The 18,732-nt window shown below is 40.2% G+C and overlaps 2 protein-coding genes across 2 annotated transcripts; one reads left to right on the top strand and one right to left on the bottom strand.

Annotated features, from left to right (window-relative positions):
* Positions 1-648: 648 nt before the first annotated feature.
* maea (macrophage erythroblast attacher, E3 ubiquitin ligase) lies at positions 649-14,016 on the top strand. Its single transcript, XM_017474531.3, has 9 exons — positions 649-756; positions 3,246-3,431; positions 4,741-4,944; positions 5,159-5,281; positions 5,514-5,590; positions 5,699-5,807; positions 6,584-6,717; positions 7,108-7,303; positions 10,081-14,016. The coding sequence occupies exons 1-9, from the start codon at positions 661-663 to the stop codon at positions 10,174-10,176; spliced, it is 1,221 nt and encodes a 406-aa protein (XP_017330020.1). The 5' UTR covers positions 649-660; the 3' UTR covers positions 10,177-14,016.
* On the bottom strand, positions 13,733-18,732 carry aldob (aldolase b, fructose-bisphosphate). The gene is made up of 9 exons (XM_017474532.3): positions 18,574-18,732; positions 17,744-17,856; positions 16,444-16,655; positions 15,481-15,535; positions 15,195-15,355; positions 15,016-15,099; positions 14,517-14,691; positions 14,234-14,433; positions 13,733-14,057 (listed from the first exon to the last, which is right to left on the bottom strand). Exons 2-9 carry the CDS (start codon positions 17,853-17,855, stop codon positions 13,962-13,964), a joined length of 1,095 nt encoding a protein of 364 aa, XP_017330021.1. The 5' UTR covers position 17,856; positions 18,574-18,732; the 3' UTR covers positions 13,733-13,961.

Here is an 18,732-nt window from a genome sequence, read left to right as displayed (position 1 = left end):
TTCTCCAGCCGTGATCCTTGGAGATATTTTGGCTATTCGAACCATCCTCTTCACAGTACGTTGAGATGATATAGACACACGTCCTCTTCCAGGTAAATTCATAACATTTCCAGTTGACTGGAACGTCTTAATTATTTCCCTGATGGTGGAAATGGGCATTTTCAATGCTTGTACTATTTTCTTCCCATTTTGTGAAGCTTAACAACCTTTTGCTGCACATCACAGCTATATTCCCCGGTCTTACCCGTTGTTATGAATGACTAAGGGAATTTGGCTTGTGTGTTACCTTATATTTATACCCCTGTGAAACAGGAAGTCCTGGTTGAACAATTTCCTGTTCCTAGTCACCCAGGTGTACTAAAAATGTAAAATATCAATGGGAATACACACAAATTTGAATGCTAAAGCGTGCAAAGAAACTCTACACAGTTGTGCACAACAGTTTAAGGGAAGACCCACATAACTTATGTTATGATCAGGTACTTACAGTACATACAGCGTACATCTAATTAATTCTCTTAGCAAGGTTCAACATTTCAGAGCTGTAATGCCTCATATCGTCAGCAGGGTGCACTAGAGAAACCTTTTACTGTGAAATCCACTGTAAGGGCGACTCATGAACAAGCGTATCTGTCACTAGCGCCTCGGTTTGCTCTGCGCATGCGCAGCGGTTTCCCCAAAACCAAGATGGCGGTGCAAGAAACAGCTGCTCAACTCTCTATGGCTCTTAAGGTTCAAGAATATCCAACTTTGAAGGTTGGTAACTGCTTCATTTTTTAACCGACACACTCGTGAGAACGGTCGGGTCCGGTTAAGCTGGTTTAGGCCAGCTGTGTGGCGAACACTGTAGTTTAAATGAGATGTCAGGAGATTTTGAATCAATGTACAACTGTGCGGGTTTGTTCAGGGAGCTAAAGCTAAACAAGTTAGCAAAACAACTCAGCTGAGAGAGAGAGGGAAAGGGGGGGAGACACAGACAGACAGATAGACAGGAAGGGGGAGGAATGAGAGATTTATTGGATATCAAGGTTTTAGTTAGTGTACTGGATTAAAAAAAAAAAAAGAACGAAGTTGTTTTTGTCCAGTCTCTGCCGTAAATGTAACCCAGCTCCGTTAGCGTGCTTTGTTTAGTAAAATCAGCTTTAAATTCTGGATGTCATTAGAAACGCTCTGATGCTCATCGGATCATGTTATAGCCTCCCCTGCAGGCAACGGCTGTTTTAACTGCCCACTGAAACAACCAGCTAGCTCCTGAATGAAATAAACGGTGCATTGGAACTAAAATGGCCTGAGATTGCTACTAGCTAATATGGCGTCAATTCAACATCCCATTCTGATTATTTTTGCCGTTAGCTTGCCATCCATATAAAATAAATCCTGTAGCTTGCATTATCTACTAACCTTCCCTAGTGATTGTAATTATACGCACACATGCAATCGGTGTACTCTTATGTACAAGACACATGTAGGTGCTGATCAATAACATGCCCATGCGGGAAATGCTCACACTGACCAGGATGTCTGTGCATGCAGATGAACTACATCCCGATCACATTCACGTGTGCACAATCATGGCAGAACATGTGATGGCTGCTTTGCCACCTTTGTTCTCTGCGCCACTGCTTTTTTTCCCCTTTTCTCTCCTCCTCCTCCTTCAAGCATGAAGCATGCTGTAACACTGCTCGGGAGAGCCTCATGTCGAGATGCTTAATATCTGTGGATTGCTTGAGCTTAAACCAGAGAGAATCTGTAGTCATTGCATTGCATTGCATTGCATTGCATTGCCGTCCGTGTGCACGCAAGGAGAATTTAAATGCCACGATCTGCTCATTTGTGCTGCTTCCTGTCAGATGCACCTAGCACATCCAGATCATTCGTGTCCACCGTTGGAGGCACGACATTGCAAGCGGGTGAATTAATTTGTTCATCTTCTTATAAACCATGCCGACGGAATCCACCCTGGATGACTTGCGTTAATCTTTAGAATGATCTCCAATGGCATCCAGTTCATTTTTTTTTTTGGAATCATGGGCTGGGTTGGGTATTTCAGAAACTTCTGGGATTTTCACACAGGACTCGTGTCTCTAGAGTTCGCGAAGAACGGTGGGGAAAAACTAAAAACGTCCAGCAAGTGACAGCGGACGGAAGCGCCTTGTTGTTTTTAGAGGTCAAAGGAGAACGGTCGGACTCGTTTGAGCTGACGGGAAGGCTACGATAACACGAAGCACTCTTTGCAAGAGCGGTGTGCAGAAAAGCATCTCAGAATGCACAACATGGTGAACCTCGCGGTGGATGTGTCAGTGCCGCAACAGCGAAAGACCACGCCGGGTTACAATCCTGTCAGCCGAGAACAGGAATCCGAGGATACGGCGGGTTCAGGCTCACGGAAATTAGAGATCCCAGGAGATCAGCCAGTTCTGAAATACTCAAACCAGCCTGTCGGGCATCAACATCCATGCCACGGTCAAAGTCACAGGGATCATCATTTTTTATTATCTAATGTTTGATGCGAATTTACATTGTTTATTATGCGGCCACGTAATAGGCTGGTTAGATGATTGCATGAATAAGTAAATGTACAGGTGTTCCTAATAAAGTGGTTGGTGAGAGTATCACCAATACCAAATTAGCATATACCTCTAACTGGAGAATGTGAGGTAAGGAAACATATACACTATATGGCCAAAAGTTTGTATTCACCTGACCATTACTCTCCTCAACATCCCCTTGTTGAAAATCTGGGAAGGCTTTCCACTAGATTTTGGAGCGTGACTATGGGGATTTGTGTTCATTCAGCCATAAGAGCTAGATAGAGTGAGAGAGAGGCACTGATGTTTGGTGAGGACGTCTGGGGTGCAGTCAGCGTTAACGTTCATCCCAAAGGCGTTTAGTAGGGTTGAGGTCAGGGTTCTGTGCAGGACGCTCGAGTTCTTCGACTCCAACCTTGGCAAACCTTGTCTTCATGGAGCTTGCTTTGTTCACAGGCGCATCTTCATGCTGGAACAGGTTTAGGCCTCTTAGTTCCAAATAATTTTTCACCACACTGTACGTCATACTTTATAATAAATCTCAGCTGGAGTGAGTGTATCTTTTATGTTTACGTCCAAGTGACCAATCCATGTGACCAAAAGGAAACTATTAATACGAACAGGAATAGCTCCTTTAACGAATCAATAATGGTTATCTTTATCCTATCAACTGACACAGTTGATTCATGACCTGATTCATGGTTTTGTCCTCCGCAGGTTCCTTATGAGACCTTGAATAAGCGCTTCCGTGCAGCGCAGAAGAACATAGACCGCGAGACGAGTCACGTGACCATGGTGGTGGCCGAGCTGGAGAAGACCCTGAGCAGCTCCTTCCCTGTTGTAGACTCTGTGGTCTCCCTGCTGGATGGTGTGGTGGAGAAATTAAGCGCACTCAAACGGAAGGTAAGTTCCTTAGCCAGTTTAATCGCCAAAAAACCCCATTTAATCGCCAAAAAAAAATCGTGCTTTATTTAATATTTTTTTTTCTTTATATTTGCAACGAAGGGACTCTGATAGCTCTTTTCCATCAAGCTGGCGCAGTTCTTATTCTTTCCAGGCTTTTCCACCATAAATGAGCCACTTCTCAGTCTGCAAGGTTTCTTCCAATCCTTTTAGCAAAATGTTGTTGGACTGAAATAAAGGACCAGTCATGGTCAGGGACTTTCCAGTATCATTTTAGCACCATGATAGCTCAAGTTTCCTTCCATTCAAATAACATGTGAGGGTGGTTTTGAGGAATTTTAGCAAATTAAATATTGGAACTGTGAATCAGTGGTCTTAAAAAAATAAAGAAAGAATTCCACTGAACTGATTTGGAGCTACATTGCTGGTGTTCATTCTAACAAAATGTCCGTTGAGTAGTTACACAGATTAAAGTGTTAAAGTATATACAGGAGCAGTTGCAGGTGTTTTGAGTTAATTCGCTGATTAGAGCTCTTCTCAGGTCGAGGTTTCTGTATTATAAATTCTTTATTCTAATATTTTGAGATGGTGGATTTGTGATTTCCGTGAGCTGTAAGCCGTAATCATTAAGATTAAAACAGAAAAAGGCTTCAAATATTTTACTTTGTGTAATGAATGTAGAACATATGAAAGGTTCCACTTTTTGAATTAAATTACGGAAAAAAAACGAACTTTTCCATGATATTCGAATTTTTTGAGACGCACATATAGAGCAGTGCTGCGCAAGTGGAGACCATGAAGCATAGTTGCGATTTTTTAAAATTGCAACCCTCCTTGTATTCAGTATTGAGTATTTATAGATATTAAGCTATGTGACTGAAATAGGTTTAATCCGAAACTTAATAAATAAAAATAAAAAATCTGTTCTGTCAGTGGATAATTTGAGAATTGAAATCTCTGTGGCTACAGTCTATTGCCATAATACTACTGTACACATTGAATAATGAGCCTAATATTTGAACATTTTATGAAATAAACAAATCTGTATTAAAGTGGTTCATGGAATTTATTTTTCAAAAGTTCAAGAGACTCTAGTCTATAATGTCGCTGTTGTGTATAGAGACCGAAGAATTTAACGTTGGATGTTAAAAGATTTTTCAGAGCTAGTGGTATTACACTTTATACACGGTGTTCGGAAACTTTCATAATGGTCCAGCACTCAATCTGGTGGTTTTCTGGTTTCTGGTCATTGGAGGTGTAGGGTATGATATCTATAGGGTTCTAACGCTCGTTTTAACATCTCCTGAAGGCGGCAGAATCAATCCAGGCTGAAGACGAGAGCGCTAAGCTCTGTAAGCGGCGTATTGAACACCTGAAGGAGCACAGCAGCGACCAGCCGGCTAACGTAAGCGTGTGGAAGAGGAAACGCATGGACCGCATGATGGTGGAGCACCTGCTGCGCTGCGGCTACTACAACACCGCCGTCAAGCTCGCCAAACAAAGTGGGATCGAGGTGCATCTCTGGTCCTCACTCTGGTGTTTTTTTTTTTCTGTGTGTGTGTACATCAAACCAGACATATAATTATCTAAATTACTGACCTACGACAAATGAGGTGCCTAAAAATGTCAAATTCATCCCTTGAGGGTCAGGAAAGGTTTCTACGTTTGTCTTTAGTCTTTTTTATTTTTATGATGAATCAATTTCCATAAATTTACATATTCGCCAGGATTTGGTCAACATCGAGATGTTCCTCACTGCAAAAGAAGTGGAGGAATCACTTGAAAGGCAGGAAACAGCCACCTGCTTGGCCTGGTGCCATGACAACAAGTCTCGTCTGAGGAAGATGAAGGTAACTCTGTTCAGTTCGGAGTTAGAAATCGGATAGCTTCGGTTCTGATCTAAAATCTGATCGGCTGAGCCGTCTTGGAAGGCGCTTTAAAATCCGCTGCTGTTTCTTGCATGACTAGGATACTGAGTTTATACTTATTTTATTACTTAATTCCATAACAGTTTTACTGTTGTATTACATTTGCATAGGGACATTGCTAACGTACTGTTTTAAAATCGCTCCTCTCTCTCAGAGCTGTCTGGAGTTCAGTTTAAGGATCCAGGAGTTTATCGAGCTCATTCGACAGAACAAACGCATGGACGCAGTACGGTACAGTGACCTGCTTCTGTGACCTAAACAGATTAAGGGCTGTTTAAGTACGTATAGTTTGTGAAAAAAAAAAAAAAATAATAATAAAATGACCTGTGTGTGTTGCAGACATGCACGGAAACACTTCAGCCAAGCAGAAGGTGGGCAGTTGGATGAGGTTCGGCAGGTGATGGGCATGCTGGCATTTCCTTCCGACACTCACATTTCCCCATACAAGGTGAGGATTTTGTACAGGAGTCCTTTATCTCAAAATGAACGGATGTGTAGATCTAGGGTTTATCCCAAGGTGAACAGCCCCTAAGTGTTTTATTCTTATAGCCTATTAATTTACCAACAACATGTGCACTTGAAACTAAAGACTCCTTCCATTAATGTTAAATAAACATCTCCTTACAGAAAGCTTCCTCGTTTCAACAATTACGATTGGTTTTCTTTGTTAAACAGCACATTTATGATCTGTTAATTATAAGCGTCAGTCATTAGCTGCTACTATAGACACGGGAACGCATTCGAACATGTGTCTAATACAGATACAGATTCGTGTCTAACCTGATCAATTCGATAATTCTATGAAAGGGTTGGGAAATGTTGGCTATCGAGGATACGTATTTTAGTACCTGCTCAGCTGAAATCACGTGTCCATATGAATATCTAGAGATAATGTTCTAGTGAGGCCTCATAAATGAGAATCCCAGTGAGAGTGTGAGTTGCTAGTGCTCAAACGATTCTTATATTTATTCACTGATGTGTGCTATATTGAGGTGAAGGTTAGCGGTTAATGTAGGTGGAGTTAATGGAGGTTAAACTCAACTGCAGTTTGAAACACCCACTGATCACTGAGAAATCCGGTATAATTATGTTTCAAGGAAGGTTAGTTGAGATTGGAAAAGCCCAGGAAAAAACGATTTCCCCCCCAAAAAAGACGTGAACAGTTTCAGACGTTGGGGCTGGAAGCAGTGAAATGGTTTACATTAAGCTTGCTGTCTCTCCTAGGACCTTCTGGATCCAGGCCGCTGGAAAATGCTGATCCAGCAATTCAGATACGACAATTACAGATTACACCAGCTGGGGAACAACTCTGTGTTCACCATCACTCTGCAGGCAGGGCTGTCTGCCATCAAAACCCCGTATCCTCACAGCAATGGGCTTGATTACCTCCAGCACACCACATTTTCCTACATTTTCCTAATAGCATCTAGAGTTACTGTTAACGCATCCTCAGTATACAGTTGAGTGCAAATGTTTGCACGTCCTTAAAACAAATGTCATTTGTAGCATCAGTATGTTTACTGTGTTCTCTTCCTCACAAGATTCTTCATTATTTAGTTAAGAAACAGTTTATGTAAAGGTATTAAGAGTAGTATTTCTCTTCATGAACGATAAATATTCTGTAACATACACGCATGTATATAGATGTAATTATTTTCAAGAGAATAGGGATTTGGTAACAGTACTGAACTTCCTTCTCTTTCCAAAACTACCAGTGTAAGTTGCTGGCCTTGACTCGTGGCTCACAGACAGTGTTACAAAGAGGATGGTTCCTCTAAAAACCCAGACTGTCCTGTATGCAGCAAGTCCCTGAACAAACTGGCTCAGCCTCTCCCCATGGCCCACTGCGCAAACTCTCGCCTGGTGTGTAAAATCTCCGGGGAGGTCATGAACGAGAACAACCCACCCATGATGCTGCCTAATGGCTATGTTTATGGCTATAATGTGAGTAGAGAGCAGGTGCATGGCGATCTTGTAGGGGGCGGGGGGGCAGGCATTTATTTTGCTGACATGGTTTGGGTCTACTTGTCCCCTGCCCTTACAGGGAAGCATCATTGAAAATGAATACAAAGTTTTTTTCTGTGTGATCGTCTTTATCCGCCGAAGAAACATTTCTATAGGATGGGAGTGCTCTTTTCCAGAACGACACCTCCCACAATCCGCAGGGCTTTCTGAATGGTGCTCATTGTTCCAGTACAGTTCCAGAAACTAGTACAATGTATGCCAAGGCACATTGAAGCTGTTCTGGTGACTCATGGTGGCCATGACATTTTGTTTTTCCTTTAATTTGTCACATCTGTGTGTGTACATATACAGGCAGGTCCATAAATATTTGGACAGTGGTACAATTTTTATACTTTGGTCTCTGTAACTCACCTCAATGGATTTGAAATGAAGCAGAAAAAGATGGGATTAATTCAAGCAGTTTGACCAAAAAAATATTACATTAATTGTTTAGGATTTACAGCAGTTAATGACTGCCTGAACACCCTGGAACCCACGGACATCACCAAATCCTGAGTTTCCTCCCTGGAGGTCAGGTCTTTGTGCCAGGTCTTTGTGCCTTCAGTTTTGCCTTCAATAAGTGAAAAGCAGTCACATCATCAATAAGCACTGTTGACCCAGTTCCACATATATGCCCATGCCATAACACTGCCTTCATCATGTTTGACTGATGACATGGTATGCTTTGGATCATGAGCCCTTCCTTTCCTTCTCCATACTCTTCACTTCCAATCATTCTGGTACAAGTTCACCTTGGTTTCATCTGTCTAAATAATCTTGGTCCAGAACTGGTCAGTTTTTTTTTTTTTGTTTATTTGAACCTAGACAGTTCTTCCGATTTTCACCAATGTTGGCTCAGATCATCTTCAGACTATGCTGGCAAAACATTATTAAAAGTTTTTTGATAGACCCAACCGTTCTTGATAAAACGGGCAAACGAATTCAACGAAGAGCACGCCAAATTGGACACGAGGCTATATCTCTGCAATGCTTTAGCATATTGAGACAAGTGTTGGTACATGTCATCATAAGCATGACCTGAGGCTACATGAAGTGTTTTGGCACAGTGCCACCTATTGGTCAGGAGATATGAAAAATGGAATTTTTTGCTTATAACTTGGCCAAAAATCAGAAAACTGGTCTCTTTAGATTTGATGCAGCATGTCGACAAAAGTTTTTCCCCTGTTGGTCATTTTGGGCGTCGGCCATTTAGAATTTTGTCATAAAATGCTTTACTTGTATGCTATTATAAAACGCCTTGGCATTTCATAGGAAACTTGGTATGTGTCTTTGGCACCATGCCCTGAAGGTATTTTAAACGTTTTGGGGCAGTGCCACCTTATGGTGAAACATTATAATGAATTTTTTTTTTTTTTAAATGCTAATTGATTTTGATTTTGCCTAGTGAAATGAGACTGGTCTTATTACATTCCTTGGGTCATTCTGAGAACATGGATACCAATTTTGCAATAGTCGGCCAAACTTCCTATCCACCATTTTGATTTTCTTTAAAAAACCTACCTTTTTAAACTCTTAGAACTCCTAGAAAATTGTTCATCCAATTTTTACAAAATTCTAAGGCGATCTGACAAAGTTACCAAAAGCTTTTTGATAGACCAAACCATTCTCGAACAACACGCAAATGAATGGCGAGCACACCAATATGGATGTGAGTCTCCAAAATGCCTTAACGTTTTCATACCAAACTTGGTATATGTCATAGCCATCATGACTTAGGGTACCTGTATCATTTCAGAACAGTGCCACATAGTGGTTCGTGATATATGAAAAAAGCACATTTTTATAACTTATGAAAGGTTTGCCCTGAAATCATGAACCTGGTCTCTACAGGTTCAGTGGGGCATAACAAGTTGTTTGATATTACATTTTCAAATGTCAGCCATCTTGAATTTAATCTTAAACACAGTATTTGATGAACGACTTGGCGCATTGTCACAAAAATTGGTAGGTGTCATCAGGACTATGCCCCGAAAGTACTAAAAAATTTTCAGGACCACCTTGTGGTCAACAATTGTATTGCAATGAAAAAAATGTTAATAGCTTTTGATTACGTTTGCCCATTGTCATGAGACTAGTCTTGCTAGATTCCATGGGTCATGCCGAGAACAATGATGCCAGACGTTTCAGCTTGCTGTCTGCCATTTTGAATTTTGTTGAAAACTTGCTTTTTCAAACTCCTATTAGACTGTTGGCCAAATTTTCACCAAATTCAATTCAGATCATCTTCGGTTTATGCTGGCAAAAACTTATGAATTTCGTGTTGATATACCAAACGGTTATCGTTTAACGCATCAACAAATTTTATTGCATGATCCCAAAATGATTCGGAGGCTGTATCTGTGCAAGGCTTTAGCATATTGACACCAAACTTTGTGCATCACTGTGACCCCACACTGACCACACCCCATATAATTGGTCATAGCGCCACTTATTGGTCAAGCACGATAAGCAATTAAATCATAACAATTGATTGTATTTATGACTTTTCATCCATTTTGCCTAAAATTATATACAAATGACTAAAATTTCTCTTTTTCACAGTTGGTCTTGATGCTCCCTGCCATGCTTGTGTAGCTCCCCCTTTACCCTCTTTTGTGATTGGCCCCTTAAAATGCAGCTATATTTAAATGTGACTTGGCTTTTATGAATACAATGGTATTTAAATAGTATGTTGATGTTTTTTATTCCCTGTACAGTCTCTCTTGTCTATTCGTCAAGACGACAAGGTGGTGTGCCCCAGAACCAAAGAAGTCTATAACTTCTCCCTGGCTGAGAAGGTTTACATCATGTGATGAGGCCTCCAGAGCATAGTTCAAGCTGTTTTTGTTTTGTTTTTTGTTTTTTTGTAATGATACCACCTTGGGCTCGACGAATCCCAAAACGATGAAACCTGTAGTCTGAAGACCTCTGTTCCTCAGCCTGTGTTCCATGAGACTGAATCCAGTTGCCCTCTGCCAAACCTTTTCTGAGAAAAAAGGTTTCTAGTCCATTGGAGGTTTTTAACTATACAACTGAATGATGAAAATGGGGAACAACACGACATAATTTCAAAAAGTTTGATATTTCAGCGTTTTCCTTTACTGGCTTCTTGACAGTTGTGCGATGACAAAAGGACATTGTCCCACATCATATATCTGAGAGCTTCTGCCTTTTTAGTGTGCTTAAAAATGACCGTTCGTTTTAATCAAGAGTGCTCATGTTATTTTTTTAGACCGAAGTGTTTAGAACATAATAGGGTCCACTTTCTAATATCTTGCCTGAGCACCTGTAAAATCTCTTACCAAATATGGTTGGGTAATACCGGCACATTCTCACACACCATGCTCACTGCCGTTGCAGTTACCTTTATAGAAAGTGTAGTAGCGTCAGTGGCAATACTTCGCACATAATTCTCAGTTGATGTAACTAGGTGTAGAAAGACATTGCAGTTTGTTGGTAGCTATTTGTGAAGGGTTGTTATTAGACTAAACTTTACATCACATGCCGTGTTTTGACAGGTTCATCATTACAATACAGACTACTTGTGTCCATGACCAGCATACAACGTGTTGGGTCAAGTGTAGCAGGATTTTATTGTGACAAAGTCAAAAATATGAAGGTTTGTGAGGACAGTGGTTGTTACTATACAAAATATCCGTGATCTCATGCTAGATTTAGTGGTGTTTCAGGATTCAAGAAGTATGCATTCGTTTAGAGGTGTGCACAAAAGATTTTTTTTTTTTTTAAATAGCACTCCCGCCTGCTATAGTAGAAAGACCGATTCTGCAGTGTCGCAGTATATTCTGATGAAGCTAGCCGGTTTTAATTACCCAAAATATAAAGTATCAAGTAATTACTACCACAGCTACCTTACCCAGGATTAAGCAGGTAATGAAATTGAAACTGAGTGATCCACGGGGATCCTCAGGGATCTCACAGGGATCCTAGTCTCGATGCACACCTCTGCATTCATTCACCAAAGCAACATGTAGTGTCTGAATCTCAGGTTAGATTCACATCGTACATGCTACATACTGTAAAGCCTGACTCACTGTGTCTCCATACTTCACAAGACCATCATTTGTTGCTTCCCTTTTCCGAAAAATAGACTGTCTTCCTCTTTTGTGTTAGGTCTTAATGGTAAGGGCTACATAGGTTTCGGATTGATAAGGTCTTAACCACTTTGTCATGTGAGTTTTAAAAAATATATATGCTTCAGATAATCATAAGCATTTTTTGATGAAGCACTAAATAGTTTTGTGTCGTTGTTCGACCACACATTTTCTATTCTAGACTCCACACCATTCAGATTTTCCCAGTCAGATAGCGGTTAGGTTGTCTACAAGGACCTATTTTATTTTATTTTTTAAGCACACTGTCCTTTTTTTTTTTCCCTTTATACTTGGCAAGCTGCTTTCAAATGTGCTATTTTATTGTAAGTGTGGAAAGGCTACTTAGATACCGCTCTTGCATGTGTGTACTCATAGAGTAGTTGGGTTGTTCATGTTTAGTCAAATAAAAAAATTATTTGAATAAATGCTGTGCTCGTAAATGACTTAAACACACTGCACGAAAAAAAAACAATACAAACACTTGGGTACCACAAAATAAAGAATAATGTAACCTTGATTATGGTAGAAATGAAGATGTATAAAAAAATTATCTATACTGTACACATTATATGTAAATTACACATTTTTATTGTTGTAATTACTGTGGTACAAGAGGAATAAACCTCTATGAGGCATGTGGTTATAGGAAAACAAACAGCTGGGTGGTGTAATGGCCTAATGTGAGATGGAGTAAATGTTACCACCTTGATGCTGATTATTTTCCAATGACAACGCACCCCAAGGGTTTTATTCCTCTCATACAACAGCAATTTACCAATTATCACTGGTATTTATTAAACGTTTATATATTATACATTTAAATGGACCTCATAAGGGTATACTTTTGGCTAAACGTTCATGTTAATAGACATTTTCTGTGTTAAATGAATAAGGGAATGTACTTTATTTCCCTGAAAGGTTATCTCAAAAATACTGTTGTCTTTCAGCCATTTTGTTACAAGTGTGGAGGTATACTTGGAATCATTGACTTCCTGGAAGACACAGTTGTTTTAACTTTCTGGCTGATGTCTTGAGGTGCTGCTTCAGTATTTCTAGATAATCCTCGTTCCTCATGATATCTAATTTCTGAAGTGCACCAGTCCCTATTCCATGACAACATGATGCTGCCACCACCATGCTTCCCAGTTTGGATGGTTAAAAGCCTCACCCTTTTTTTCCGTACATAACTCCCAAAATTATGGCAGAAATGGTCCCGTTTTTGTTTCACCTGACCAGAGAAAACTCCTCCAAAAGGCTGGTGATCACCTGAAAACTTCAGTCTGGCTTTTTTTATGCTGATCTTAATGTAAGGGCTTCTCTTAGTTGCTTGGATTTTCCCATGGTATCAAGAACAAAAAGGCCCTGGCTCTACATACAGCCACAGGCGACTCCCGGTTAAATCCTAGTTATGACAACTCAAAGCTCAAAAGCTTCTAAAAGGCATTGAATACATTTTTCAATCAAATCTTTTCGACTGTCAATTTGGTATGTACCAAATTTGACCCACTGGAAGTCTGATATTGCGAATTAAAGCTGAATATATCCTTCTCGAATCAGTTGTTTCAAAATGCCTTCATGAAATGTATGGTAACATGAAATGTGCGGAGTTGTACTGAACTGAGATTGAATATTGTCCACCTAGGTATATGTAAAATTTGGACTTAAAATTTGAATAAAAAATGTAAGTCTGAATTGATTCATTTAACTGAGTTTGTATGGGGTGAAGAAATTTAAGTGCATAAAAAGAAACAATATGTATTAAAGGAAATGACAAAAATCTCAAGTAACCACTCTTTACATCCGGGGCGAGCAGAAAAGCATCTCGCGCAGCACACAATGCACCAAACTTTGAGGCAAGAACAGGAATCTGAGGCTACAGTGGACAGGCTCACCGAAACTGGACAGTCAAATATTGAAAAAAGACCAGGCAAGGTTTTCCTTAATCTTGTTCAAATGTACTTCTTTACACAGAAAGACAAGAGAGAATTTAACTGGTCATTAGTGATAGTTTTCTGTTTGTCCTTTTATGAGAAAGAGTAACCTTGCCTCAGACATAGCAGAATAATTCGTCCGTTATCCTACAGCTATTTCACCCCCACTTCTATGATGGCTCTTGCCAATCAGTCAGTGACTGATGACCTATATACTGCACACTACATACAATCACAGGACCTTGTTGATCTAAAACATATAATTCATGTCTGTCTCAGACTCACACGTACTAGAGAAGAAGGAGAAGAAGAACAAACCACCAGTGCATGTTTCTTTTATTTATTTAACATATAGTTTGATTAAAGATCTTTATAAAAAGCATTTGCAGATTTGGTCATACGGTTGTAGATTAGGATTCTGCACATGCAGAAGGTATATGTTTAGAAATCAAGTTAACATTACAGACAATGTTATCTTGAACAGTTTTTGGTCACTTTGTTTTCACAGTTTTGTGTGGTCCAGGAAAAGTTGGCGTTAATGGTGGTGTGTTTGGTCTAGTAGATGTAGCTGGCAGTGTGGAGGGACTGCGTGGCAGCCTGGTCAGCCTGGCCTGTCGGCTTGTACTCGCCTTTAGATGCCAGACTGTTAATCTGTGGGAGGGAGGAAACAGGACAAGCATGATGTTCACGTGCCAGATCTACATCTGCTGCTTCATAAAAAGATTCTCCTTCCCTTCTGTGTCATAGAATGAATTTTATTCACCATTGGCACAAATTGGACCATCCTAGGACGTCCTTTTGACAAAGTTGCCTATTTCAGTGCTCACCTTAGCACGAGTGCAGAAAGCCTCCTGTGCAGCCTTCCGGTTTTCTGTTTTACCCTTCCAGGCGGCGAGCGCTGAGGCCTGGAGAGCGCGTCCGTAGGAGAAAGTCAGCTTCCAGGGCTTGTGCAGTGGAGTCTGGTTGATGGCATTGAGATTGAGTGAAGCTTCCTCCTCACTCTGACCTCCTGACAGGAAGCAGATGCCTAGAAGACAAAATAATCACGGTGAGTAAAGATTCAAAGAAAGATTCTTTCATAATAAACTGTCCGAACGTGCTCCAAGTCACCTGGAACAGCGGCGGGTACAGTACGTCTGAGGGCACTGACTGTTGCCATGGCAACCTCCTGCGGGGTGTACTTCTTGGGGCAGGAGTGTCCGGCCGTGACCATGTTAGGTTTGAGCAGAGTACCCTCCAGATACACATGGTGGTCAGATAGCGCCTTGTAGACTGCAGCCAGGACCTAATGAAAGAAATAAGGATTAGGAAGACTGGCAAGTATGCCTCACTGCAGAACAAAAAGTCCATTGGTTTTGAGTCAGACCTGATCCAGCTCCTCCTACCAAGGTAGAGCTGTGCAGAGTCGTGTATTTAATTTATTTGCTTACTTCCATGTTGGACATCATTGTGTGTGTTTTCGAGTTAGGTTTAAGGCTTAGGCTTATAGGAGGAGTTAGATCAGATCCAGCTCCACCCCCTATTGGTTCTGCAACGAGGACTATCTTAAGACTGAAGCGAGTCGCAGTTTTATTCTTGCTTTCTTTTCACGGTCGTAGAGGAAGCTCACCTTCTCCGTGGCGTACTGGCAGCGCTGGAGGTCATGATTGCCATCTGGGAGAATCTCAGGCTCGACGATAGGCACCAAGCCATTCTATTAAAAAGAAAAAGAAAAACATTACTTGCTTGCTCAGATGCCTTCATGTATTATGAACAAGTTTCAGAATCGTTTGTGCTCTGGGGGTGTACCTGTTGGCAGATGCTAGCGTATCTGGCTAGTACGTTGGCGTTTTCAGCAATAGCAAGAGCCGAAGGGCAGCCGTCAGAGATCTTCAGCACACAGCGCCACTTAGCAAAATCACACCCATCCTTCTTATACTGAGCACAGCGTTCACCCAAGCCATCCAGCCCTAACACGCACAGGGGTAAGAGACTAATCAAGAGCTGACAGATGCTCATAGATCTAAATGACCTGATCAAGTCATGAAGCGCTGAACGTTATTCTAACAGCCGTGAACCATCATGCTAGGTTTACCCTGTGTGGTTGTCTCGCCATCTGTTCCATTCAGCCCTGCTGTGCCTTTGTCAACCTGGCAACACAAGACAAAACACAGCATTATTAAAGAAAGACAATAAAGAGTACCAATTAATACAGTAAGGGATTTTTCCATTTGTGGACACAGATTTTATTATGTGAAGATGATTTTCAATGGATAATTCTTACAGACAGTGAGTGTGTGTGTAAAGCTGGTCTAACCTGTTGCAAATTTAGACCTAAAATTACATCATGCCTCTGTCATTTGTGAAGCTTCAGTTACATCAAAACCCTGGATAAGGAACTAACATGACTGTTGTTGAAATTCAGTTTCCTTTGAATACTTCATGGCTATTGAAAACGGTTATGTTTTAAATCACACTAGCACTTTACGTTATCACTTCGGACACTACGGACTTCATGATGTCCAATCATCATGAAACATTCTGGTTTTATCCTCAATTAAAAAAACCAACAATCCATGTTGCTGCTTCACTAATCACACCATCGAGGGTGGTGGTAAAAAAAAAAAATTCTTTCTTGATGTGATGCATAAGGGAAATTTACAGTTTACAGTAATTAAAGTAAATGCTAAAGTAAAGGAGCTGCAATTGTTCATGTTTAAAAAAAAAAAGAAAGAAAAAGAAAAGAAATTGGACTATATTTTTTCATACACACATCAGTTATACAGTATTTTTCCTGTGTTTAATCAGCTGAAAAAACTTTGCTGGGCCTGCATCTGGACCGCAGTGTTTTAGAGTTTAGCGGCGAAAAGAGCTTTTCTGCCGTTACGCAATCTCTATACTTGATTACTCTAGGTGCACTTTGTCCTCATATCCAAGCAACGAGCTGATCGACTGCACTTTGAACATGCAAGACAGGAGTAAGCAGCTGTGCAACTGTAATAATATGTCTCAGATGAATGGTTCTGTACGACAAACAGTGCAGAAACAGCATTATTACCTTAATGCCAACCACAATTCCCTTATCCTTGACGACCTTGGGGAAAAGGACACCCTTGTCCGATTTCTGATACAGTGTCTCGTGGAAGAAAATGACTCCTCCTATACTCTGAGAAATGGCGGGATCAACGGAGAACAGGAGGTCTCGGAAGAAGCGGCGGTTCTCCTCCGTGTTCTCCACGTTGATCTTCTGCAGACGATTTGCCATGGTGCCTGAGTCAGGAATGATATACGTGATTATTTAAAAAACAATTTTAAAAAATCTTATACCACATTACCTTCGAATGCTCAAATCTGATTGGTTTATATTCATGTGCTCATTCTAATATGTTATTGTTTCTAAAGATTTTGGCGAGGATCTGTAAAAGCGCTAAAGCTGTGACTTTCCGACATGTAAAAATCTTCAGGACCGAGGTCTTTCCGATTACACAGTAATGTGACAAGCTGGCAAGGTTACAACTTTATACCAGTTACAATGCAAGTGATAACAGGTTAACTAACTTGCTAAATGTAACTCCAAATGGATACAAATTCTGATTATGAATGATGCGTCATTCTTTAATAAATAAAAATTATTTGTGTTGACAAATTGCAGGACTGAGTGGGACGGACTAAATAAAAGGAATAAAACACTTCAGAAAGTGCTGTTATTGAAAAATAATCCACTTTGGGGTAGAAATGGAAAACCGTCTCGTCACTGATTATTTTCCTGTAACAACATGCACCGTTGTGTGTTAATTGCTGTCTTGCAATCCTACGTTGAGACATTATATTATGTCAGCAATTTCAGCGAGTTCAATTTCAGGTTCAACATGCCACTATACTTTTTCTTGTCGCTTGTGTAGTACCACCAAGAGTACATCTTTTATACCTGTAGTACGTATCTTTTACCTATAACAGTGTATGAGGTTTAAAGTAAAACATACATAAGTGGTCCAAGGTCCAATTATGCATGCTAAATTTATATATGTATATATATATATATATATATATATATATATATATATATATATATATATATATATATATATAAAAGGTATAAATATGTACCCTTGATGATCTCAACAGAGCGACAAGGAAAAGTACAGTTTGGTACCTTTATTTCCAAGCATATGTAATGCAAATGTAACAGAAACTTTCATTTGAAGCCAGTTGTCTCTTTTCTAACAGGTCTATTTGTGCAATCCAGGCTTTGTGCAATCTTTTTGTCCTCGTGACTCAAGTGAACCTTTTGTTCCTCATCAACACCATGCAACAATGATTAACTTGGAAAGATTAACTAAGATAACACATGCATTCACCTGTGGACTCATCTGCAGCCAGGATACCCTTTCCAGGAGCCACGATACGTTGGGCGATAGTGGCCAGCTCCTTCTTCTGCTCTGGAGAAAGGGACGGGTACTGGTGGGTCATCCTGGGGGGGGAAAGTGATCAGACGATATATTATGTGTGGTTTAATCAGTAAATCTTAATGGCTGCATATTTGTTTTCCTTATGATTTAGCAACCGTCTGCCCTCTTGCACATTTAGTAAATATTTGGCTGATCTTCAGTCCAGAGGTGCTCCTCCCCCTGAATCCATGGTCTCAGTGTTCACTTCTATGAGAAGACAAGCCAATGAGCTGGAGTCAGTTTGAAACAGTATTTCGAAAGAGACTATGTGTACTCTGAGCTTTGGTGATTTGTTCCAAGTCAGAGCAAACACAGCCATTCTACTATGCAAGGCAGAATTGGGTCTATTAGTCTGGGCTAGTTCTGCAGATTTGACATGTATTGACTCTATACATTGAGTCATGCAGCGTTCATAAAATGATCGCTTATACTACGTTAGAATGAATAAACGTGTAGCAGTCTTACACTGAACTCGATTAAAGAAAGTTTTTAGAAACATAATTACATTAAAAAAAAAAAGTTTGCATTTGTCTCTTCAATACTTCACCTGGAGTACATTTTTCTACAGTAACACAACTCAAACACACCCAGCACGTTTCCAACTGGATCCAAACTGCACGGCTGCTTCTCAATACTACTATTCTTTTCAAATATAGGATTAAATACAACAGAACTATATATATATATTTTAAAAAAAATATATAAAAAACACAACAAAAAAACATTATTATTATTCTTACTTGGTTGTTGTATTTTGTGTACCGCCGGTGATGAGCGATGAAACAGGTACTTTATCCCTCACTTGGGCTGTAGTGCAGACTGCAAGGAGCAAGTGAACGTAGCGCTATTTATTTCAGCCTAAAATGGAGGCTGTCTCTGTGAGTCTGTATGGGAGTTTA

The sequence above is a fragment of the Ictalurus punctatus genome, chromosome 8 (assembly GCF_001660625.3).
Source record: "Ictalurus punctatus breed USDA103 chromosome 8, Coco_2.0, whole genome shotgun sequence".
Classification (NCBI taxonomy): Eukaryota; Metazoa; Chordata; class Actinopteri; order Siluriformes; family Ictaluridae; genus Ictalurus; species Ictalurus punctatus.
Note: the sequence above shows the minus strand (reverse complement) of the source record. Positions and strands in the feature narration are given on the sequence as shown.